The sequence below is a fragment of the Vicugna pacos genome, chromosome 4 (genome assembly GCF_048564905.1).
Source record: "Vicugna pacos chromosome 4, VicPac4, whole genome shotgun sequence".
Lineage (NCBI taxonomy): Eukaryota > Metazoa > Chordata > Mammalia > Artiodactyla > Camelidae > Vicugna > Vicugna pacos.
Genome location: NC_132990.1, coordinates 55,244,651 through 55,269,797, shown reverse-complemented (window position 1 = coordinate 55,269,797; position 25,147 = coordinate 55,244,651). Strand labels below are relative to the sequence as shown.

General features: G+C 43.9%; 1 protein-coding gene across 1 annotated transcript in view; it reads left to right on the top strand.

The window, feature by feature from the left end:
• Positions 1-25,147, top strand: part of ABCA1 (ATP binding cassette subfamily A member 1) — a 126,646-nt gene that overhangs the window by 41,566 nt on the left and 59,933 nt on the right. The window contains exons 6-8 of the mRNA XM_015247208.3: positions 10,694-10,815; positions 12,881-13,057; positions 24,698-24,790. Of these exons, the coding sequence (XP_015102694.1) occupies positions 10,694-10,815; positions 12,881-13,057; positions 24,698-24,790 (392 nt within the window). The remainder of the gene's footprint in view (positions 1-10,693; positions 10,816-12,880; positions 13,058-24,697; positions 24,791-25,147) is intronic.

The window sequence follows — 25,147 nt, the reverse complement described above, 5'->3', positions numbered from 1 at the left end:
TCTCCTGAATCCTGGAGTCTGGACTGCAGACCCTCCTTCCTCTCTAGGAGGCACTGGGGGCCCAGGCCCCTCTTGAGATGGCCCCATATGTGGCGGGCAGAGCTTCCTGCTTGGCTGAAAGTTGGGAAGTACACATCCTGGGGCTGAGGCTTCTTGCCAGCCCGCCCCAGGTCTCCTAACTCCCCCAGGGAGCTGGGCTGTTATCTACTGCTTCATCCCATGACGGCTCCCTCAGCCTCACTGTTACTTCTGCTGCTCCAAGGACAATTCCCTGGCTGGTGGGGGTGCTATGAGAGTTCTCTGTCTTTATCAGCTGTGGCCTGGCCCAACGGACAGAGCTGTGGGTTCTGTGGTATGGCTGGGTGCCAGACCCCCAATCTCCCCTGTGCATGGAACTCAGCAACTTTCATTCTCAGCCAAGATCTTTGCTCTGTACGTATCTGGCCCCGTCTCAAATTACAGCTCCACCAGTGTCTTTTAATAGAAGCCCAGGAGGTGCTCTGGGGGACTTCAGATCATTTTTCTGGACCTGCTGAATTGGGCCAAGCCAGGTAGTGGGGAAGTTAAGGGAGAGCTTTCAGGCTGTACTTAAGGCCACAAGACCACACATTTCTGAGGATGCCTTGTGTGCCATCATCCCTGTGAATGGCACTCCTTAGGAGAACTGTGCTACCTGAAGTTGAGTACTTTAACTCAGCTTCCCCCGAGGGGGACTAGGGTTACAGCTGGCTTCCCACAGCCCCTGATTCAGGGGCTTCTGTAATGCTTTCTTTCCAGAACGTAGAGACCTCTGAAGCTTATGAGAACTTTGCCAGGAAAGAACAAGGAAGATTTGGGCATTTTGTCACTGGGCTGGAGATGTCCCTTTGGAAGACATCCCACATCTTTGAGGTCGGGGGTTGGAAAGGGGAAGGACTGGAGGGGAGATCCAGGGCATTGCTGCAGACATCCTGACACCCCAACATGGGTCTTGAGTTTCTCCATTCCTTTGGCTAGATTTTTGAGTGTCAGTGGCATGGCTGTCATTTTCTGTATATTCAGGGTTCAGATCTGGCTTGTTTGGCCTTTTTGATATGGCTCTGACCAAGACTTTTGTGAAATAAGTCCTGAGGGTTACGCTGGATTTTACGTAGGGAAGTGGATTGTAAGTTTCTGGCTGCTGGTTTACTGATAATTCTGAGAACTCAATGTATGGACCTTTGATTCTCTTTTGATCTTTGAAAGTCAGAAAGATTTGATCCCCTGAGGGCAGGGCAGGCTTTGGTGACATGGCAAGGTAGTTGGCTGTAGCAGGGAGTTGAGGGAAAGGGTTGTAAAATTATCACGTTGTAAACATCCACTGGGGCGGTACCACTTGGCAGCCAGACTGCCTTGGTTCAGGTCCTGGCTCTGCTGTTTACCAGCTAGATGACCTCAGATAATTCTGTAGCATCTCTGTGTCTGTTTCCTCAGGATGGAGATAACCAATCCTCTCTTAGGGATGCTGTGAGGAGTAATGAGATACTAATCATAAAGCAGTTAGCACAGTATCAGGCATGTCATGAGCACCAGGCTTGTACTACAGTTCATTGCACAACCATCATGTAAAGCAGAGAATTTTGTTCCTTTTTGTGCACATAAAGGAACGGAAGTTCAGAAAGGCTAAGTAACTTGCCTAAGGAAGCACAGCTGGCAAAGGGCAGGAATAGGACTAGAACTCCAGACTTTCATACTTGGCTTGCATGTTATTACAGCTGAAAGGGAGCAGCCCAGAGTAGCCAGAATTTTTCCCAGGTCTCAGGGTACTGGGCATGGATGGGCTGGGATCAGAGAGGAGACAAGGGCTTCCAAGAGAACTGCCAGATTTCCTCCACTTCCTGGCTTCATGGGTAACAGGCATGGGTGGAACGTTCCCCAAGGCTTGTTTAAAAAGAATATCCTGTGACTCACCGCCACTTCTCCTTCCCTGCCTGAACCCCTTCTTCCATGTAGGCTGCTGCTGAAGTTGAGGCTGCAGCCTCCAACTTTGTTTTCTGTTCTTGTGGGCCCGTGGATCATCTTGGGAGATCAGATGACAATGTGTCAGCGTTATGTCATCAAACTGGAAATTCCATGAAATCTTTGGGTGATTGCAATTCCGGTCCATGTGCACTTATCAGAAGTTCTAGTTGGGGGCCTTAGTGTTTCATATTTTGAAAGTTTCCCAGACCTGTCAAAGGCAGGCAGTGTCTCAAAGCCCAGGCTGTTGGTTTCCTTCCAGGGTAGGGCCCGGCTGGGCTGCCGTCAGGGGGATGCAGTGCTGTACTGCTGTGTTGAAACTAAAGGGAATCAAAGGTCAGCTTTACCCAGACAAGAATAGAAAACACAATTGTACTCAATTATAGGATGGCATGTACCACACAATATGATTGCCTTTAAAGAGTTTGGATTGTTAACATCGAGAACAGTGTTTCATGTCCCTTGCTTTTCCAGCATGAGATTTATGTACCTTGTGGGTGGCAAAGAGCAATTTGGGAGTCCAGTTTGTTTCTCCTCGAAAGCTTCCCTTTTCTAGCCCTCTTAATCATGGTTGCACTGAGACGCAGAAAAACAAACGCAGAAATGTCCCAGCTGTTTTCTTGCTTTGTCTAATGTCAGTTCCTTGTCTCTTCCTCTCTTTCTCCAGAACTCACTGGGGCCAGTGCTACCTCCTCAGTGTTACCTTTCCTTTCCTTCTGGGCTCCCTAAGCCAGCCCGACTGTGCCCGCCACCCGCTCTGCATTCAGGGAGCTCCTGGACAGCATGAACTGTCCACCCTCTCCCTCTGGGGCCGCAGCCCCCACTGGCTCTTTAGGGTCCAGCTGATGTCAGTCTTTGTTTCAGGGGCCACTGACAACCTCTCCCACCTTGCCCACTTCTTAGTAAGACATAGGTATGCTGTCGCCTTAGTAGCTGGATCTGGGAAAGACATGTCATGTCTCTTTCCATCCCCCGATTTCAATGATGAGTGATTATGGAGCAGCAGAGACGGCTGGAGGCTCACTGTTCTGCTCACCTAACCCTCTGTCCATCTCCTCTTGGAAGGCAAGGGCAGGGATCATATCTTTATACAGCATCTCTTTTCCTACAGGCTCCTGCCTTCAGGAGCTCCAGGAAGTACTGCTACTTTGAACCATAGCTCTAGTGTTTTGGGTTCAATAGCTACTTAGAAGTTTGTTGAACTAATGCAAGTTTCATTACATGTAGAATGAGGAATATGTGGTTCCTCGGTTGTGATGCTCCCATTGGTCTCCAGAGAAGACCCTGGCTTCCCTGGTACTTGCCTCAAAGGGTTCAGGAAGCATAACCCATATAGGGGTTAATTCTAAATATTCTGGTTTTTCTGTGGAACCCTTCACATAAGTGTCATCCAAGACCTTATTAACTTGTTTTGAACTTGTTCAGTTTTTCAGCTTATATTTTCTCTTGCAGTGTGTGTGAATCAGTATCCAGGGTACTCCACACACTTAGTGTCATTAGTGTATACTTAACCCACAGCCTTACTGAGGTCAACCTCCATTTAGAGTAAAATGCAGGCTCAGAGAGCCTAAGTGACTTCTCTAAGGCTACATCACTGGAAAATTCTGGAACTGAGATATGAACCAGTTTAGCCAGACTCCAGAATCTGGGATCTTTTAAGTATGTCTTGGCGTCCCTCAGCAAGCCCCCGTTGCAGAGAAGGAGGTGTCTCCTAGGTTAGGAGCCCCAGGGCCAGATTTACAGCAGGGAGGCCCCTAGGCTGTGTGTACCCCAGGATCCCGGCTCAGGGAGCAGCCAGGTGGCCTTGCCTTACCCCCTTCTCCAGAGCCCTGCGCTTCCCCAAGAAGCCCTTGTTTTCCCAGAAAGGGTCCAGCCATCTGGGTGAAGCAGGCGGAGCTATCCTTGAAGGGGAAAGTGGAGACCTAGCATCAGGAAGACAAACCAAAACAACAAAAAAGTTCGCCAGAAGCCACCTGAGTCTGTTGATTCCCACCCCTTTTCTGGCAAAGAAATGTTCGAGGTCTCCTTGATGAGGCCCGACTTAGGCTGAGTAAAGCCAGGAGTGAGAGTCTGGCCGCGGGTCAGGGCTGGGAGACCCCCTGCGGTCCTTTAAAGAAAAGTATCAGGGCCTTGGAAGCTGACGTGATCTCGTTCTACTTCTCCTTTTTTCTCATTTGCCTTCTCCACCCACTTCTCGAGCAGATGATTGCTGTGGTTTCTTTTCATGTTGAACAAAAGAGAAGACAGCGATCTTGAAACCCGAGCGGGGGACGGGAGGGCACTGACCGAGAGTAACCCGGCCGGCTCTGCTGCGGGCTTCCCTCCCCCCGCCTTCCTGCCGCTGCTGCGCTGCCTCCTCCCCCCTCCTTCCCCGCCCCCTTCTCCTCCGCTGCACTCAGGCCGGCTGGAAGGCAGCAGAAGGAACGCTTCGTGGCCAGGAGAGCATCCCCCTGGTGCGGTGCCTCTCCCGCCCACCGCCGCTCCCCGCCTGCTGTGAAGTGTTTCCTGAGCTTGCTGCTCAGGGAGACCTGGCCCAGAGCACTGGCAAGAAACTGAGGACTCTGTCCTGTTTGTCCTCAGCCCACAAACACACATTTCACTTGTTTTGTTCTTCAGACTCCAAGCTCCTGAATGGTTTTTTTCTTCTTTTCTTTGCCCATCCTCCCGGCACCCAAAGCAAAGCTCTCTGGAAAAGGACAGGCCTCCTTTGGCAAAACCTCCAGGCAAAACCAAGGAGGCTGAGTTGAGTGGATTTTGGTCCATCTGGGAGAGAGGGCAGCAGAAATGCTCTTGGGGCCTTTTCTGGATAGTGACTCTCTGTCTGCTCTGCGGGCAGCAGGGACTCATGTTTAATTTTGTATCCGGTCCCGCTGCCTGATGACCATGCTCTTTGACAGCATCTGTATCCTCTCAGTTACCCATGAAAACTCTCGGGGCTCTTTCCCTCTGAAAGAGTACTTGCATTTTCTTGATCTCGGTTTTCACAACCTGTGAATGTTATTAATCCCATCTTACGTCTAAGGAAACCGGGGGCCAGAGAGATTCAGAGAAGGGGAAAAGTGAGGTTCATGGGAACAACAGAGCTGGGACCTGCATTCAGATCTTCTGATGCCGTGTCCAGGGCTGGCTTAGTTTTACCCCAAGAGTACCTTTCAATGCCAAGGATGAGAAGACCTCTGAGATCATCTTCTACAACCCACACAGATAAGAACCTACCGATAAGAAAACCAAGGGTATGTCAGGTCCCGTGAGCAAAGCTGAATGGCCAAGTAAGCAACTGTCTTTTCCACTAAGTGTTCTGTCTTTTGTCCAAAGACTGGTTTTTCTTACTGGTCATCTTCCACCCTGACCCACCCTGGCCCATCCTTGCTGTGATCCCATAGAGGTGATCATTCCTGTGGGTTCTCTGTGAAATGCTAGGTTTCTTTATTCTTCTACAAAGTTCAGAATAGACAAATTAGTCACCTTCGACCTTTTCTTCACCTTATAGACAGTATCAGCAGAAAAAATTCAATAATTCAGGAACGCAGCCAGGTGAATCCATGACACATACACACATGCATGCATACACACGCACATGAGCACCCACACACGTACCTTAGATCATAAATTCAACATTGACTTGGTTGGCAAAGTCACTTCTGTGCTCTTATCTAATCTGAAAGCATATGCTTCAGGGTCAAAGTAGCAATGAAGCTAATGAGGTGTCTTTCCGGAAAGTGATGATGGTATTAGTCAGCCTTTATAGAGAACTTTTCTGGGTTCCAGGCATTATGCTGGCATTTCAGGTGCATTTTCTCATTTAACCCCTAGCTCAGCCCAGTGAGGAAGATGCTGTTGTCACCCCCACTTATCCTGTTATTGACACATCCCACGCCCTGCTTCCAGCTCCCACTCACCTGACTATCTTCCTGACCTGGGCTGATGCAGCTCAGGGGGCTTAGAGTCTCTCTAGTGCTTTCTTGTCCTGGTTTCACACTCATATCCTGTTTCACTCTTCCCTACCTGCAGCAGATCACCTCAGTTCGTTAATTTAGTCACTCATTTTTGTTCATTCATTCCTTCATCACCCACCATTTATGGGGTGCCTCTTCTGTGCCAGGCACTGCCATGTTTTGGAGTTTCAAAGTCTTGGCCCTCAGATACTCCTGTTCTTCTGGGGAGAAAGATGTGATTTCAGAAAACCACAGATCGAGGGAAGCATGCATAGGAGGCCATTTAGCGCCCAGAGGATGGCCACCTGATCCAGCTTGAGAGCGGGGAGGTCAGGGCAGGCTTCCTGGAGGAGATGACTCATGGCCCAAGTCAGAAAGAAGGGGTCAGAGTTAGCTAGGCCAAGAGGTGAAGGGCTGCTTCAGACATCAGGCCTTCTCAATGTTCTTGGCTTCTCCACTCATTTCCCTGCCAACAACATAATGGAGCAAACTTAGACCAGAGGTACAAGGTCACCCTACTCTGGCCTCATACCATACCTTGTCCTCTTCCTTCTCCTATCCTGTTCCGCAAAATCTTAGGTTTTAAGGAATCTCCTCTATGTTTATCTGCTTGTACATTTCTTTATTCATCAGAAACATTTATTGAGAACCTTGTGTACACAGCACTATGTCTACAGGGTGTCCTAGGTCCTGCCATCCTGGGAGGCCTTCCTGTCCTCTCCTCACCAGCCATAGCCTCTGGAAATTTGTGGCTCTCTGATCTTTTTCAGAATTTGGCTTCAGCCCCTTCAGCTTGACTCCCCTACACTTGCACATAAGCCTCACTGGGGTCAAATGCTTCCATGAAGCTGCCTTCCTCTGGCTTCCTCATCCCACCTTCTGCTTTGTCTGTTGATTTGCTTCTTCGTCTCCCTTGTCAGCCTTGGAAGTTCTTTGAGGGCAGTGCCTGAGCTCTTCCCTTTTCTCTACGCTTCACTGTGGCACACTGGTAAAGTGAGAGAAATATACCCTTCTCAATAATCGCAAAGTTACTACCATTTCTTGAGCACCTACCATGAGCCCTTTGCTCACTATTCATGCTTTACGTGCAAATTTCTCTAATCCTCCTACTTTTGAAAGGTGGGCACGGTTATCCTTACTGCCTAGGTAAGCAATCTTGGGCTCAGAAAGGCAAAATGAACTTCTCAAAGCCACAGAGTTCACGAACAGCAGAGTCCAGCATCAAAATTAGGTTTTTCTGGTCCCACACCCCTGATCTTTTCCTCACACTGTTGTTTCCCAAACTCGGCTGGAATCACCCTGGGGAGTTTTATAAAATTCTAATGCCTAGTCTTAGCCCCAGAAGTTCTACTCACCTGGAAGTTGTTGGGGGAAAGGGGGTGTGTGTGTGGCCTGGGCATTGAGAGATTTGTCAAGCCCCTTCTGAGAGTCTAATGAGCCAAGGTTGAGAGAATCATTGCACTGACTGCATTGCCTTCCTGCGTCCACACTGTCTGCAGCTTGTTGGTGGTGATGTGTGAATCTGAGTCCACGTGTGTGGCAACCATGTGACCAGAAGAATGCAAGTTCTTCATAGCCATGGATCTTTGGTCCTCCCTGCTGCCTCCCCACCCGGCAACCTCACCACCCCGTGCACGTGCACTGCCAAGGATTGTTGACTGTTTAATCAGCCTCTTGGTTCTTCTGTCTCATCTAGGCGATTCACTGAGAGGCGGCTGGAGTTTGATCACATCCAGCTGTGCTCATCCTCAGAGCCAGTTGACACAACAGAAACATCTTGTAAACGTGCTGCGCGTGCTCCCTGGTCTCAAGTGTGTCGCCCTCGTGACCCAGACCCAGTGTGTGTGCAGCCAGGGCCAGCCTCCCTTCTGCGGAGGGAGGAGACTGTTCTGAAGTTCACGGGCACCGTGACCGTGTGCTGCTGTGCCTTTTTACCCTCAGGAGGGGTCTGTGACTTGCCTGGTCACTGAGGGTCAAGCTCACGTGTGTATTCCATTCTGTCCAGGGCTCAGAGAGGTCGTTCTTTTTGCACCTCACTTTATAGGTGAGACAGTGGAGACACAGCGAGGTGAAATGACCTGGCAAACAAATGGATACACAGCCCAGGTTTTCTGAGTCCCAGTGTGGTGCCTTGTCTGTTGTCCCACAGTGATCAGTGTCTGGCTTTCCACTCCAGACCTCAATTGAAGCCACTAGCTTTCCTATCCTTAGTCCTGTTTACCCCTGCCTGGTCCTGGGACACCCTGGGTGTCACTTTGTGTCCCTGGGAGTATACTGCTAGTGACCAGGCGTCCTGTTTACTTTTGGGGTGCAGTCTGGGGATCATCCTAATATCTCAGGGCCCTTCTTGGACCTGCACAGCTAAAAGGAAATCTCCTGTGATGCTGCTCAGATACTTCTGGAATCTTCCCAGCTCCGATGCCATCTCCTGGTACTTATTATCCAGCCACCATTCACTGATGAGCAGTGCTTTGCCTGATCTGGGCACCAGGATACAGAGAGAAAACATGTTCTGTGTCTCAGAGGCCTGGTCTGGTGGAGGTAATATGCAAACAAAACAACATTCCTAAAAGCATGGTCCCCAGGCCCCTGCATTAGAAATACAAGGGAGCCTTACTAAAATGTAGATTTTTTCAAGGCCTCATTCTAGGGCCATATTTCAGCATCTCTGAGAATTAGGCCCAAGAAACTGCATTTTAACATGGTCCCTAAGTGAATCTTAGCTGCTCTGAGGTTTGGCAACTGCAGAAGTGAACCTGGTGGTGAGAATGTAGTATCGTATGTGAAGGGTGCACCGGGCAGGTGGCAGTCTGCAGGAGCACCTGTTCTCAGGAGGGACACCAGCTGGGCAGGGGCCAGCTTCTGGAGAGTGTCATGAGGAATAACTAGGGGTTCTCCAGATAAGGTGTAGCCAGAAAATCTTTTCCCTAGAAATGTGAATCCTGCTCAGTGTATCCCTTCTCTAACGCCGCAGTATTAAAGTTTGCTTTAGCAGAACATGCCTGGATCAGGAAGTACTGATGAGAATCTGGGTGGATTTGGGCCCTCCTTCTACTTTATCTGTGCACATCACCCTCTTCGCTCCCAGGATTAACTCCTATCCTCTTCAAGTCTCACCTCATGTCCCCGTTTTTAGATCAAACCTCTATTTCTCATCAGTTAAGTGATTTTAATTTGCCCGGTTTGCCCCTAGAGGTCAGTTTGTGCCTGGCCTGTAGGTTGCCACCTGCCAATGATAACTACCCGGTCACGAGCTCATGATGAGCTGGTTTTCTCTTTATTGAAAGAAGAAGTTGGGTTATTAAGGGGGTAGGGTAGAAGGAGAAGTAAACACTCAAATAAAATATGGCAGGGAAAGTGGTAGCATTTCAGTAAGGGGGGCCCCTACCAAGAAAAAGCTGAGGTTTAGAAAGATGATATGAAATTCCCAAGCAACACCACTAGGCACAGCCTCCAACTCTGGAGACTAAAATTGCTTTTTCTGCTCCACTACACTGGATTGGAATGGAACCCTTTCTAAATGTACTTGGAGGGCTTATTATTTAAAGGAATTCTGTATGAAACTCTGCAGAAATTCAGTCATTTAGTAGGGTTGATTTTAAAAATATATGCATATGCATTTTCTTAAAGCACAGCAGACCCGGGTTTTAGAGCTCTGTATCATGTGTTCCATGTTTGGAATTAAAATGAGACCATGCCTGTGAAAGTGCTTTGGTATGCATAATGCTCTGCACCTGTGGTTCTCAAAGTGTGGGCCCCAGACCAGCTGCATCAGCACCACCTGGAAGCTTGTTAGCTTGTTATCCTATTAAGTGAAGTAAGTCGGAGAAAAATATCATATGAGATCACTTATATGTGGAATCTAAAAAATAATACAAATGAACCTATTTACAAAACAGAAACAGACTCACAGACAAACTTATGGTTACCAAAGAGGAGAGCAGGGGGTGGGGGGATAAACTAGGAGTTTAGGATTAACAGATACACATTCCTATATATAAAATAGGTAAACAACAAGGACCTACTGTAGAGCACAGGGGACTATAATATCTTGTAATAACCTATAATGGAAAAGAATCCGGAAAAGAATACATATGTATAACTGTGTATAAAGTTGTGTATAACTTTGTTGTACACTTGGAACTAACACATTGTAAACTGACTATACTTCAATTGTAACAATTGTAACAACAAAAAATAAAAAACTACAAATCCTCCAGCCTTGTCCCAGGCCCGCTGAATCAGAAACTCTGGGGGTAGGGCACCAGCAAGACGTTTTCACAGTCCCTTCAGATGATTCTGATACCCGCCCAAGTTTGAGAACCACAGTTCTGCATCAAGAGAAAATTAGCCCCTGGGGCTTGTGGGAATAAGGCTTTAAATATCTCCAAGTTCCGCTGCTTGAGATGGTACTGGGGAGACTGGAGCAGTAGGGTTAGGGTCACAAACCTCAGGTAGGTTGGGTGAGATCATTTGAAAGACCTGGCTTTTTCCTTGAAAAGCAAGACAAGGCTGTGTGTGTGTGTGTGTGTGTGTGTGTGTGTACAGCAGTGTCGCACTCCACACCTTCAGAAAGCAGTCTTTTCATGTTTCTGCTGATAAGGCCAAGCTCCCTGAACCTTGTTTCTCTGTGTGCTTAAGCCAGAGGCCTGTGGTTATCAATCGATTTAAAATGAGGCAGTCAATATTGTGACCTTTTTCTCCACCTGCTCCATTGTGCGGACTTTTTTTTTTTCTGGAGTTACTTATTAAATGAAAATAAAACACTACTTCTCCAGCAGGCTTGAAGCTTCGTGATTTCCTGGTTGACAATGAAACCATCTCTGGATTCCTGCATCACAACCTCTCTCTGCCAAGGCCTACTGTGGACAAAATGCTGGGGGCCAATGTCAGTCTCCGGAAGGTAAGCTACGCCCTTTGGCGTCCCTGTTGGGGCTGATGGCAATTACATTGTTCTAGAGCCGGGAAGGAAATGAATAAACTCAAGTCTTTGTAATGGCTCTAAAGGAGGTTGTTAGCTCAAAGGCAGCTTCACCTGTTTTTACCTCCCTGCTCAGGCTGGCATTGCCAAACCATCTGCAGAGTGGGGTGTACAACCTGGCGTCACGGGCCAGCCGGTTGGAATAAAACTGATTTCCTGCCTGTCAGTTGGCATTTGTAGATAACTTCCCCCGGAAAAGGGGACGAATTTAAGTTAAGATGAATTAAACATTTTTTTTAAATTTCACAGTTCTGGGATAATAACTAGGGTTGAGGATTATTGATCTGGAGTAGCTCTGTCTATAAAATCCAAGACAGGTGATTTAAAAAAAAAACTTAATGCTTCCTTTAAAGATAGACAAGAAAGATATATAAGGAGAAAATGTTTATTTTTTTTCTTAAATGTATAAAACCAGAAAATAATATTAGTGTCTCTGTAGAATTTTACCTTAGATTTTAAAAAACTTCCTCTGGCATCATTAGATATCCCACCACTCCTGAGCGGTGTGCAGCAGACCCTGATTGCATGGTTATTGATTTTCAGAGAAGCATCTCAAGTTCATTCTTTGGCAGAAAGGGGGAACTGCTTCCTTACCCTGTCTCATGTCTACATACTAGCTTGTCTTTACAGTTAGCAGAACTAGTGGAAATATTTATGCCTGAAAATAAGATCCTTGCTTTACATGATCTAGAATTTTTAAAATTAGAAAAATATGCTTACTGCTTGCCCTTATGAAACTAGGAAAATATGCCTTGTGTTTACCGATTGTGTGGTTGGGCGATGGGCCAAAGGCAGCAGGCTTATGAAAATTGTTAGCCTGATTTCCATTGCCCCCCTGCCAATTTCCTATCTGTCTGATCCAATCAGTTTAAACTAAGGGGCATCCTTAGTATGGAGGTGGTCCTCACATGGTAATTAGTCTCTGTGTGGTCAGTGTTCTTAAACACAGATACTAAAGGGAGATTGGCAGCAAAGGCTAGTTAGGAACAGGAGGCAAAGTGAAGTACGCTTGAGTATCTGGCAGTAGGTAGAGACTTAATAGAAACCACGGCAGGCCGAGTGCTTCTGCTGTGTTAGAAAGCTGCGTGGGTCTTAAGAGGCACTGGGTCCATCACTCCCATTAGGTTGTACTATAAGCAGGACAGGCTGCACTAACTGAAACAAACAGACAACGTAATAATGGAGTAATAGAGTCTGAATCATCCATTCATTCATTCCACAGATATTTACTGTCCATATGTTCCAGCACTGTGGACACAAAGGGAGCAAGAAAAACAAGGCCCCTCATCTTACTGAACTGGCTGTCTCATGGACAGTAAGGACCATATATGAAGAAGTGCGGTTTAGTTAGGCCCGGAAAGTTAACTAAATAAACAAAGAGAGGCTCTCTCGGCTATAATGAATGGATAAGAATGACTTAGAATTGGCCTGTCAATGAGAGAAGGAGTTTGACTTTCTAGTACTCTGCTCTGATACAAGTAAAAGGAAGAGTTTCAAACTCTGAAATTGTTTGAACATAGTTCTTTGCAATAGTTAAATATCTGTCTCTACATGTAAATAGTATAAATGCCTTTTTTTTTCATAATTCAGCCCAGCTCCGGTTTAAGATATCATGCATTCCAAAGTAATGAGAATTTTCTATTTTCTCTAATAAAAGTGATTTCAGAAGTTCAGGCTTTAGACTTCTATTCACTGAATCACATGTCCTACTTTTGAGAAAAAGAGTTGGACTCAGAATTTCCCTTCACAAGGACAAGAGTGTGGGGGAGGATGAGTCAAACATCACATCCTGGTTTTAAATATCCTATAGAATCATGCCTGGATCTGTCCCGAAGCTCGCTAGTGACCCCGATGCATCGGGCTATTGCAGTGGTGCCCACTCTTCAAGGCTGTATTGACGTGAGCTCCCCCAAGAGGCTTGAGGGATCCAGCTTCCCATGTTTGTAATCCAGCTTTGCTTCTCTCTCTTTGCATGAAATGCTTCCAGGTATTTCTGCAAGGCTACCAGTTACATTTGACCAATCTGTGCAACGAATCAAAATTACGAGAGGTGATTAAACTTGGTGACCAAGAAATCTCCAGGCTTTGCAGCCTGCCAAGGGAGAAACTGGAGGCAGCAGAGCAAGTGCTCCGTTCCAACATGGACATCCTGAAGCCGATCCTGGTGAGCAGGCCTGCCATGCGGAGCCACTTCTTGCACTAACGCTTTTGGATTGTGACCCTTTTCCTTGGGCAATGTGGTTGATTTTGTAGAAACGTAAGGCTGATTGGGAGTTGGAAATATAATTTGGCTCAGTGGTATTCTAACTGTCCTTTCAAACTTTTGGGCCATCTACCCAAGGCTGAATTGGGGAAGAATGAGTTGGGTGTGGCCCCAAGTCCAAGTCTAAGGGTCCCTTGTGCCTGCTTCAATCAGAGAAGACCTGCTTTTTTGGGTTTTTAATACTGTTAAGAGTCCATATGAAGAAAGAATTCCCTAGATTAAAAAAAAGTCTCAAAACCATGAATGAGAAGATAGGTAACTATTCATTTTCAAAAGCCTATCAGGAGACACTGAAATGTCTCAGTGACAAAACCCTGAAACTGGATGGGAGCACACTCAAAAATTAGCTTAATCAATGACGAAACAGCATTCGCAGAAAAATAAATCGCAACAAAGTCTGATCATCAACTGGGAATCAGTGGTTTAGAGAAGCGGTCCACGAGAGTGCACTCTCATTCCTAATCCAAGAATGCAGATGAATCTGAACGTTCAGCTCACCAGTGTTGCGTGCAGTTCCAGAACAGGTCTCTTTCTGTGGATTTTCTGTGAGCTCTGGTGGCATGCCTCTCCAACAACATTCTCTAGCATCCGGTGTTCTGGTTTCCTAGTCACCACAGAGCTCCCTGATTGGTCAGTAGTTTCTTTTAAAACCAGGGAAAGAGTCCTGGAAGAAGGACGTGCCTAGAAAGAGATATTCCTCATTATAATAGAAATTTAAATGCTCTGGGACTTTGTGCACCATGACTTCTCTATAGAGAGATGGGCCCTAAGAAGGTTTGATTTCTGGACCCTGTGCCTGGATCACACCCTAGAATGTGACCTTGGAAACACATCTCAGGGTTTATGTTCTTGACTGACCATCAAGGAGTCCTGCTTGCACCCTGATGCTACAATTTCTGCTTGAGGTGAAGGTAGTAGTAAAACTGAATTTTTTGATGCTTCTGTGGCAGGGTTGATGGTGACCCAGTCAGTGTGAGGGAGTTAGGCCTAGTGCTTAAGATCTGTTTTGCAGCCCCAGATAAGTGGGCTTAATAGTTATTTAAGCTCATTTGTGAAGACATTTGCAGCCTGTTACTTTTTGTGTTGTGAGACAGAGGGTCAAAGGTTATTACAAATGGTAGACCATTTCCTTGGACCATTTTGGCTATTTTTCTTGACTTCACTACAAGACAGAAGTGTCCACCCTTTCAACCAGGATGGTTCAAATTTTGGAAAGAGGGTTGCTTTCAGAAGATGTAATCTATTCTGGTGTCCACTCATTATTTCATTTCTGTTGATCCATTAAATACCTATTGTGTGCACAACCCAGTAAAATCCCTTTAGTTATACAATGTCTGCATTATGCTCTAAGTAGAATGATAGTACAGCCTTCATAATCTGACAATCACCACCTTGGGTTCAACTTGAAAATCTCTCTCTAGTTGGAAAAATTACCATGATCAGGACATGGAAATGCACTGTCAAAACTGTCAGCTACATCAAAGCCCATCCCGTTGTGCTGTGGTTGTGCCTGGTAGACCAGTTAGTTCACAGCCAGGTGTTGATTAGGGTGGCTGCCATATTAATTGCTATGAGTAATATAAATTATATGCTGAAACAGTGGCTGGTAAGATAGAAGTTATCTTTTTGTAGATCAGTGTTAGGAATCAGTCATACAAACAAATAATCCTGTAGAATATTTCAATGAAAAACTGCATTCTTGGCTTAGATATTGCCAAGGCTTCTTACCCTGTAGATTCTTATTTATGTTTATGCCTCAATTATACCTTGCATAAAATGAAGGTACTAGTTTTCACGCCTTGCATATCAAGGTGTTCACAGGGCTGTATTCCTTTTTGGAGGCTCTGAACATGAATCTGCTTCTGAGCTCATTCGAGTTGGTAGCTGAATTCATTTCCCTGAGGTTGTAGGACTGAGGTCCCTGTTTTCTGGCTGGCTCTCTGCTGGGGGATGGTCTTTGCTCCTAGAGGCAGCCAGCATTCCTTCTCCTGATTTTCATATGGCCCCCTTCAGCCACAGTGGGCTGAGTCCCTCTCATGCTTTACACCTGACTTTTCCTTCTGCCACATCTCTATGCCTCCAGCCAGAGAAAGTTTTTTTGCTTTTAAGGGGTCGGGATTAGACTGAACCCATCCAGATCATCTAGGAGAATCTCCTTATTTTAATGTTCATGACCTTTTACATCTGTAGAGTACACTTTACCATGTGATATAACTGATTGACAGGTTCTGGGGATTAGGGTATAGACAGCTTTGGGGAGGGCATTCATCTAGCCACAGCTGCCTTTGGATTAGAACATATATTTCATTATATCTTCAGTGTTTCTGTTTCCAGGGAAGTTTCTTCAGTGCCTTTGGCGTTTGTTGTTGTTGTTGTTAGTCCCTTTTCAGCCCTGTGTACTTTCTTGCTCATGTTCTGAGAGTGACTCTAAAGCATAATGAACACTACCCATGAAGGTTTGTAATGCACAAACCAGAGAGAACAGAGACATTGGGAAGCAGAGCATCCCTGAACAGGGCATGAGATCATCCATCAGCAACATCAACCACATATTTACAGTATGTTTACTTTGTACCAGGTACCATTCTAAGGCACTGACAGTTCAGCTATGAACAAGGCAGGGAAGGTAGGCATGGAGCTTTCATCCCAGTGGGTACTGGGAACCAACTTTAAGGCTGAGATTGGGAGCTTGAGAAATTCTTCACAGCTTCTGGGTTCTGGAAAGTGAGGGCTGCCCTCCTCTCCGCTTCACTGGTGACCTGCCAACAGCTCCCTGACAATGGTTTTTGCCAACACGGGACACTGTGAGCCACAGTGAAAGACTGGGAGCTCAGTAGGCGTGGGCTCTAGTCTGGCTCACCATGGTCTCCCTGATGTGAAGGTGGTGTCTGATCCTTGAGGTGAGGAAAATTGTGTCTGATTCAGGTTAGCACAGGCAGGCGTACAGATTTACCTCCAGCTCAGTGACAGCTTACATACTGCACAACCATGAGGCTAGATTGTCTTGACTTCTGATGGTACCTTCACTCGCAAAGGGAAAGTTGTGTTTCTAGGGAACAAAGAGTTCTGTTCATGTGTCTGCTGATGCATGCAGTAATTCCTGCAAATGCTGTACTCAGTTCATGGGACAAAGGAGGTGAAGTGAGTGGTGCCCTGAGATTCCCAGAAGACCAGTGAGCTCACAGCTGGGCTGTGCAAGGATCAAAGGAGCAGATGGAGAAGAAGTGAACAGTCCTCCTTGTTTCCAAGGGTCTTTGTTTAGTGTCTTCTTGACCTTTAGACAAGGGCTCAGCTTGGCTCAGGGCTTTGGGGGGCCTAATACTTTTCAACTTGTCACAGCAATCTTTAAAGTATTTGTGTGGATCTTTCTTTTTTTTTTTTTTAAATGGGAGGAGGCACTTGGGTTTATTTATTTAATGGACGTTCTGGATATTGAACCCAGGACCTCATGCATGCTAGGCATTCACTCTACCACTGAGCTATACATACTCCCCGCTTTGTGTGGGTGTTTTGCAGGAGAAAACACTTGGTTTTCCCTCCCCTCCAGCCTGGAACTCTGACATCTGTGGGAAGTACCAGATTTTGTTTGGCTTTGTGTGAGTTTTACTACCCACTTATTTACAAAATGTACTTTTGCCGGGCAAGCAGTTGCAACATCTAACATTTGATAAGGGGAACACGCCTCATGGATTTACTCTTTCAGACGCTGTTCACCTGGTTCGTGTGAGAAAAGGGGAGCACAGAACAGGGGATAAATTAGTGAATTTAACAGTGTGTTAATATGACTGCTCAGCTCCATCAAGACAGATACTTTTGCCTCAATTGTAACTGTTAGTTCCTTGAAAAATGCTGCCGTTTCTAAGAGAAAACGTTTGATTTTTTGATCCCAAATGACATAGTAGTAGGTGTATTTTAACTATGTTTAGAAACAGCAAAAAATGAAGTATTTTAATGCAATAAACACATCAGATTTAAAAGTTAATGTTTAAATTGTTGAATTGTTTTTAAAAGGTTAATATTGTCCTCAGACACAAGTTTTATGATTCCCTACTTCAATGAAAATCACTAAAATATGCCTCAAAGGAAATTTTATTGTCATGTAAACCATTGGAAAGACAGTGGTTGCTTCTGGGTGGTAATAGTCTTTGTGCCTAGTATGTGGCTTACTTATTTCCAATTTTAACTCAAACGTATAAATCCTAGCCCTGAGTTGAACTTACTGAACATGGGCAAAGTGAGGTAGAGATTTTAGTCTACTTTATGAGAGCATTTCAGGGAAGTTTGAAATGTCCCAGTGAACACATTGTAACATGCATTTACAGAGGAGGAAGACAAAATTGTGCATTATATTGAAAATACTATCCAAATGTATGTACATCCACATCTCACTTTAGCAGTAGAGTCCCTGCAAAATTTGAGTGTGGATAAGATTTTTGTAAATTGAAAAGAGTTTCCAATTACATTTTAATGTCACAGATGTTCTGTCTCATATTTCTATTTGGCTACAATTTCTAATGCATTTGTAGTAGTCTCTCCTGGTCTTCCTTTTGTATAACGATCACCTGTAAACAGAGACTTAATTTCATTCATTCAGCAAATATTTATTGAGCCCTGATCTGTGCCATGCTCTGGGCCAGGGAGGCAGTGGTACAGATCTCTAAGTTTCCCTGCTGGTGGGGCAGTAGACGGACAGAGCAAGACAGGAACAGATGCTGTGCAGAGTGATAACCTCTCTCCTGGGTACTGTGCAGGCCCTGAGGAGGCCTCCTGACCCGGTTTTTGAGGACCAGAGAAGAAACATCCTCTAAGTTGGAACCCAGGAATAGAGCTTAGCCAGGTGAAGATAGGGCAAGAATCTTCACGCAAAGGACATGGTATGTGTATGGGATTGGAGGAGAGAGAAGGTGCATTTAGGGGAACTGGGTGTGACTGAGTAGTTCAGAGTGGAGTAGGTGTAGCCATGGGGAGTTTGATGGGTGCAGGAGCGGTGAGACATGATGCTCTAAGAGGTGCTGAGGCAGACGTTCATGAGCCATTTTTAGCTATTGGGCCTGATCTTAGAGCAAGGGGAGCCACCGAAAGGCTCCACGGGTCGGGGACTTGATGAGTGAATATAAAACAATGTATCTGTGAATTTGAATGACCTTTGTAGCAGGATTCACACCATTCCATCTCTTGCCCTCCTAATGTGCTTCTCCCTTTGCTTTTCATTTTCTTCCACATTTATTGGGTGCCTAGTTATTATGTGCCAGGACCTATGCTGGACACTGAGTTGAAATAAAACACCAGCTCAGAAATTAAAGTCCAATTGACTTTGCTAGGTTACTGCCTTTTTTAATTTTTAGTCTTTGACAATGTAGTTAAACCAAATTTTTGGTGGTGAGCATGCTGTAACGTATACAGAAGTAGAAATATAATGTTATACATATGAAACTTATATAATATAAACCAATGTTACCTCAATTAAAAAAAGAAAAAACCCAAAATTCATGTGGAAGGAGAAAAAAAGCTAATGAGGATAAAAAGAATATAATGAAGTCATCTGTTAGACTCAGAAAAGACGAACAGTGGCCTTTGTCATTCTGGGGCCAGCACCCCTAATGTCTTGCTTTTAGAAAATGTTGCAGTGTTGTGATTAACACATCTTGCACAAGTGGATAGGAGATTTTGAGTCATATAATACTCATTTGTCTATTCTTCCTCTAATGATAATGCAGTATGTAGTGATGATCTAAAAACATTGAATAATACATGAATTCCCGTTAGCTTAACATAGAACGTACAGTCCTCAGTAAAGATTTTATCTTCCCTCTTTTTCCTGGTTTTCCTTCGTACAAGAGAATCTTGCCTCCTATGGTCATTGGGGACCTATATGAATTCATAGCCAGGGGAATGTTTTTGGTTAAGAAAAATTGTAGGAGTTCCAAACTGTGAATTACTGGAGCTCTTTGGAAATACTATTGACAGGCGCTGCCTGCCTCTGTCAAGTAAATATGAGCAGAAGACCACAGTTAATAGGAGGTGTAGGCTCGGGGTTCTCAGACTTCATTGTGTGGCCTTGTTTCAAGGCAGATTGCTGGGGTTAATTTTATTCAGGGAAGTTAGACATCTTTCAGATCTGACAGGTACTCAGCCAACTTACATTCTTACCCTTCCTTCATTCCTGCCAGTCTCCCTTTCCTCCTCCCCACTCTTGTCTTTTATTGAATTAAAAAGAAAATGATGAAATAGATCAAACATATAAAAAGGAATAGAAATAGTATAAAGAGCATAAAGAGCTCACATGTACCCTCATCCATCTTTTTGCCATGCTTGCTTCAGATACTTTTCAAGGAATAAAACACTAGGGATACAATTGATGTCACCTATGGGTCCCCATCTTTTTCCTCAGAGATAACAGCTCTCCTGGAATTACATATTTGTATGAAATCATACATATATATATATATATATATATATATATATATATATGTATATTTGCACTCTGTTAATAATCTACTGTATTGGTTTGCACGTGTTAACATTGTGTAAATGTTCATGTTGATCTGCATTTTGTCTTTTTCACTCAGTGTTTCCTTTTTGAGGTTTATATGTGTGACTTCTGGTTCCTTTTAACCGCTGCATGGTATTCCATTTTTATACTAAATTTTTTTTAAGTTCGTTCTTCCAGTCTTTGCCTTGTTTTTATACGTTGTTCATGGCATCTCTTGGTGCATAGATTTTATGTTCAAAAGTTGGAGTCGTTTTTTTCCCCATTTTAGTTTGGACTTCTATATTTTAAGAAGGTCTCCCCTACCCCAACTTCATAAGTATATTTACTCCTATATGTTTTAAACTTTATTTTTAGTTTTAGCTCTTCAATCTGCAAAGAATTTAATTTCGTATAGTGGTGTGAGATGGAAAAATTACAATCTTACCTGAGTAACTACTTGTCTCAGCAGCACTGGTTCAATAGTCCTTTCCCCATTAATTTGTAATAATTAGGTCTGCTGATTTATTAGTCTCCTGTCTGTATTTTCATAATATCCAAGCACAGGAAAGTGAAATGAAATATTGAGCAAAATACCTGGTTAATGCAAGATTTAAACTTGATGCTGCATTTGAATTGTGTATGTGTGTGTTTTTTACCCCTGTGATGTCAACCCACACCTGTATGTGTAACTCCAACCCACACTTCTTTGAAAATGGAAATTTTTTGTACTGATTACAGCTTGCCAATACTTATGTTAATGAATTCTGAGCATTTAATCTTAAACAACAATTAGTATAAGAAGGATCCTAATAATAGCATTGACTCCTCTACTTGGGGCTTATGAATGGGTTTAGCCAGTGTTTCTCATAGAGACCCAAACCTAAATCAGTGTTTCTCTTAGAGACCCAAACCTAAATCACAAACAAACCAAAGCCCAGTCTACGGACAACAAATTCATATAGTAGCATATGGTATTGCATTGGTGTCTTGAGTATCTAAAGGTCTGACACCCAGAGTAAATATAACGAGATCATTATGTTTATGTCTGTGGTTAAATATATTCATGGGTTAGACAGCCGTACCGTAGGCCCTGCTATATGCATGAAGTTTTGCTGAAGTGTGTAGCTTTTAAAACAAGAGGAATAAGCTTGCCCCATAGTCAAGACATTTAAATAGAAAAACCTGAAGGAAAAAGCATTACCTATGAAGGTTTAAATTCATTCAGATGGGGAGACATACTGTCCAGACAACGTGAGCTGCTCATTGGCTTGTGTCCTGCAGGGGAAGGATGACTGCTAATGGGGACAGTGGGCCAGTGCTGGATCCAGGGGTTTAGAGAGCTAGTGTTTTGCACTTGGTGGCTTGTGTACACAAGTGATGTGATGCACCTGGCTGCACGTATGTTTGGTGCTGTCTTGGATCCCACTTGGGGGCCAGGTGACCCTATTGGCTTCACAGTCTGAAGCAGACAGCATCGTGTGGACCAGACGGGGAACACACAGACAGCCACATTCATGCACACATGACTAGGGAAAAGAGGCGTGGGTGTTGTCCAGGTGCTGTGTGTCTCAGTGGTTTTCAAAGGTCAGTGTGCAAAAAACTCCCCAAGGATTCTTGGGTCACACGTCTAGTTTCTGATCCAGTAGGTCTCGGGGGCTGGGAGTCTGCGTGCTTGGTAAGCACCTCGGCGGTTCTGATGCACGAGCTCTGGGGACCACACTGTCAGTGCAGCCTGGTTGTTCTCCATCCTCTGTTATGATTTAGGTTCTATTCAAGGGGAGCTGGTATCATTTGAACTTAATATTTCCTTTAAATCGACTTGCTTGCTTTGTCCAGATACATTTAATTAGAAAGGAAACTATATTACTCCTGTAAAAGTAAAATCAGTATCACTTACTATAAATAGAAAGTACACAATGAATATACATATCTTAATGTATGTATCTAAGGGTGTGTGTATGTCTGTGTGTATACTTAATATATGTAGTTTTAGAGACACACATATACATAATCATAAGTAGTGATTTTTCCTTCAGGTTTTTCCATTTAAATGTTAATTTTGAGGCAAGTTTGTGTGTGTGTGTGTGTGTATAGTATAAATACATATTAATGTAAGTATATATTTCATCCAGTTAACATTATCTTTTTTTTAAATTGAAGTATAGTTGATTTACAATGTTGTGTTTGTTGCTGGTGTGCAGCATAATGATTTAGTTATACGTATATATTCTTTTTCATATTCTTTATCATTATAGGTTATTACAAGATACTGAATATAGTTCCTTGTGCTAAACTTTAGGACCTTCTTGTTTATCTTTTATATATTTAGTAGTAAGAACCTGCAAACCCCAAACTCCTAATTTATCCCTCCCCTGCTCTTTACCCCTTGGTAACCATAAGTGTGTTTTCCATGTCTCTGAGTCTGTTTCTGTTCTGTAAATAAGTTCATTTGTGCCATTTTTTAGATTCACATGTAAGTGATATCATATGATATGTCTTTCTCTGTCTGACTTACTTCACTTAGTGTGATAATCTCTAGGTCCATCCATGTTGCTGAAATGGCATTATTTCATTTTCTATGGCCAAGTAATATTCCATTGTGTACATGACAACTTCTTTATCCAGCCTTCTGTTGATACACATTTAGGTTGCTTCCATGTCTTTCCTATTGTAAATAGTGCTGCTGTAAACATTGGGGTGCATGTATCTTTTCAATTAGGGTTTCCTCTGGATGTATGCTCCACTTAACCTTATCTTTTGCTTTGCAATTTGGCAAACACTAAGTAAAGAAAAACGGTTATAAAGGAGAGAGAAGTGTTTGTCTCAAGACTTTGGAAATTAGGATGAGGATGTGCTAGCCTTTCACTGAGGAGCATTTATAATTTTAGAAATAGCACATCGGAGTGTGGCTGATATGCTTTTAGCTGACAATGCTAGCTCTCTGCCTTGTGGAGGGAGGGCACCTAAACAGGAGAGAAAGCTCGAGAGCTAGCCAAGAAACAGAAGGGAGGACGTATGTCTTTCAAGAGCTGAAGAACCGTCCGTGCAGAGGAGAGCCTCAGCCCTTCAGTTTGGGTAGGGAACTTTCAAGGAAGGGAAGAGAAAGGCAGGGATGGAATTGTTTATAATTGTGAGGACCTACTATGTGCCAGGCATTGGGCAGGGTGCTCGGCATGTGTCCCTGGTTTAATGTTCATGAAGACTCTGTGACATGGACACATCATTGTTTACCCTGCTGTGGAGTTGAGGAAATGAGGCATGGGACATTTAAGCCGCTGGTCCAGGGTTCTGTAGCCACCCCAGGTCCCCATTACCAGGGCAGAGAGGGCAGAGTGCTAAGAATCTTATTTCCATTCAGACTTTAGAAAAGAAATGGATTAACTACCAAATTTTAAGTTTCTAACGTTTAATTTAATTTGGCATTTTTTGTTTTGCTATATAATCCTGAACACATATCCTCTTGTGCGCCTCATGGTAATAAGCACAGAAACAGTTTTAACCTCCTGTATCTTCCAATTAAGACATCTCGGTTTGTAAAACTTTTTCTTACCAGGGTCTTTGTAGGTTCAGCTTTGAGTGTGTAACCTTGAGTTATACTGTGAGCCTGAAGAGAGGAAGAAGAAACGAGCCCCCCCACCCCGCCTGTCTTTGCTCATGAATTACCTTGTGGAAGGAATGGTCGCTGACACGACCTATGCGTTGGCACAGAGACCTACCTGAGTCTAGCGTTTACAGGGAGCCACAGGTCCCTCAGAGGCCTGGGCATGTGGAAAGGCTGTGCTCCGGTGAGTGAGCCGTTACAGAAGAGCTCATGCATCAGGCTGACAGAAGCTTCCATAGAACCTTTAGAGAGATTTTTATCAGAAATGTACACTCGGGATTATGCTAGGATATGATGATGATCATGACCTTAGTCTCCTGCGTTTGGAGTCCTTAAAGGAAAGCATTCCAGGCCACTAGTTCCTAGAGGTAGTGATGAGCTCCATCTACCTGTAGCCGTTTTCCGTGCAGTCTGCATGACAGTTCACAGCAAGCTCTGCTATAAGGCAAATATCAAAACAGCTCTGCCTTCTTTAGATTTCTGAGGGTCTGCTATTGAATAAAATGATGCCCATAGAAGCGCCAAGGAAAGATGGGTTTTTCCCTGAAGACTTTTTTCTCATTTGACAAGAATGATGAAACTGATTCCGTATCATTTTTACTTTGGAAACTTGAAAACTCAGAGCCAATTCTGGCCTCAGGGTCTATGCATTGCTGTTTTTTTCCTTCTCTAGCTTGGGCTGTCTACGCTAACCCATCTTCTCCTTGGGCCTAAATTAACTATTTTCTTACATTTGCAGTGCAACTTGGTGGCATATAACAGCAATTAAATATATAAATGAGTAAATATAATGATTTGACCCGAACTGGACATAAAAACACCAGAAATTGACACATTATAGCTGATTGTACTTCAATAAAACAAAAAACCCAAAGAACCCCCCCAAACCCCACGTATTTTAAAATTAAATTTAATCTATTAAAACAATACATTTTAATATATTAAAATAGGGGTTAAAATTTAATATATAAAAAATAAGTTAATTTTTAGTGTTAGAAACAGTGTTGAGTAGAATGAAAGAATTTCTTCTTCTCATGCTTTTGGTAGCTTTAAAGTTTACACTTTTTTCCTTTCTTATGAGCCATCACAAATGTATTTCTCAAGGCTGCTCTCACATTGCCTGTCTTGCAGAACTCCAGACAGAGTTGGGAGTTTGTCGTCAGCTTTGCGCTGGACACACACACCCTGCTGAGTTTTTTTTTTAAGCTATTGCACATCAAATAGTTTAAAATACATATTCCCACACCATTTAAAAGTATTCATCAAAGAATTAGTAATTCTTAGGTGAACAACCTGCAAACATACAGTTAGAATACTTTTAGTGTCTTACTTTGGTTAGGAATGGGTTTCTTATGTTTTAAACTCAAGATTGTAAATGGTTTCAATTGTTTATTTTTAACAGAGATTTCATGTTTACATTTCAGTTTAGAAACAAAGTTTTTTTTTTTTTTTTTTTTTCTCTTTTCAGACAGAACTGAACTCCACATCTCCATTCCCGAGCAAGGAGCTGGCTGAAGCCACACAAACTCTGCTGGATAGTCTCAGTAGTCTGGCCCAGGAGGTAAGTCGTGTCTTCTCAGCCCCTGGAGGCAGACCCTCCACTATCATTGTTTTCCACCCTGAGTTTGGCTCAGAGGGTCCTTTTGATTTGAGTATCATAGGAAATGTAAAATCAACTTTAGAAGCATTTGTGATCTTAAAAATTGCCTGGTTTGATCTCTTTACTTTAGAGATGAAAAAACTGAGACTCACAGATGTCCCAGGGCTAATCAGATAGTGGCTGAAGGCGCCGTATCTAGCCGAGAACTGTCTCCCATAGTTGCTCACAGCCCCTTGTTAATGACTCGTTTGTAAAGAGGGCTATCCCTCTTCGTACCCCGGGTGCTGTGTTTGTCTTAGCAGCAGCTTCTCCTTATTT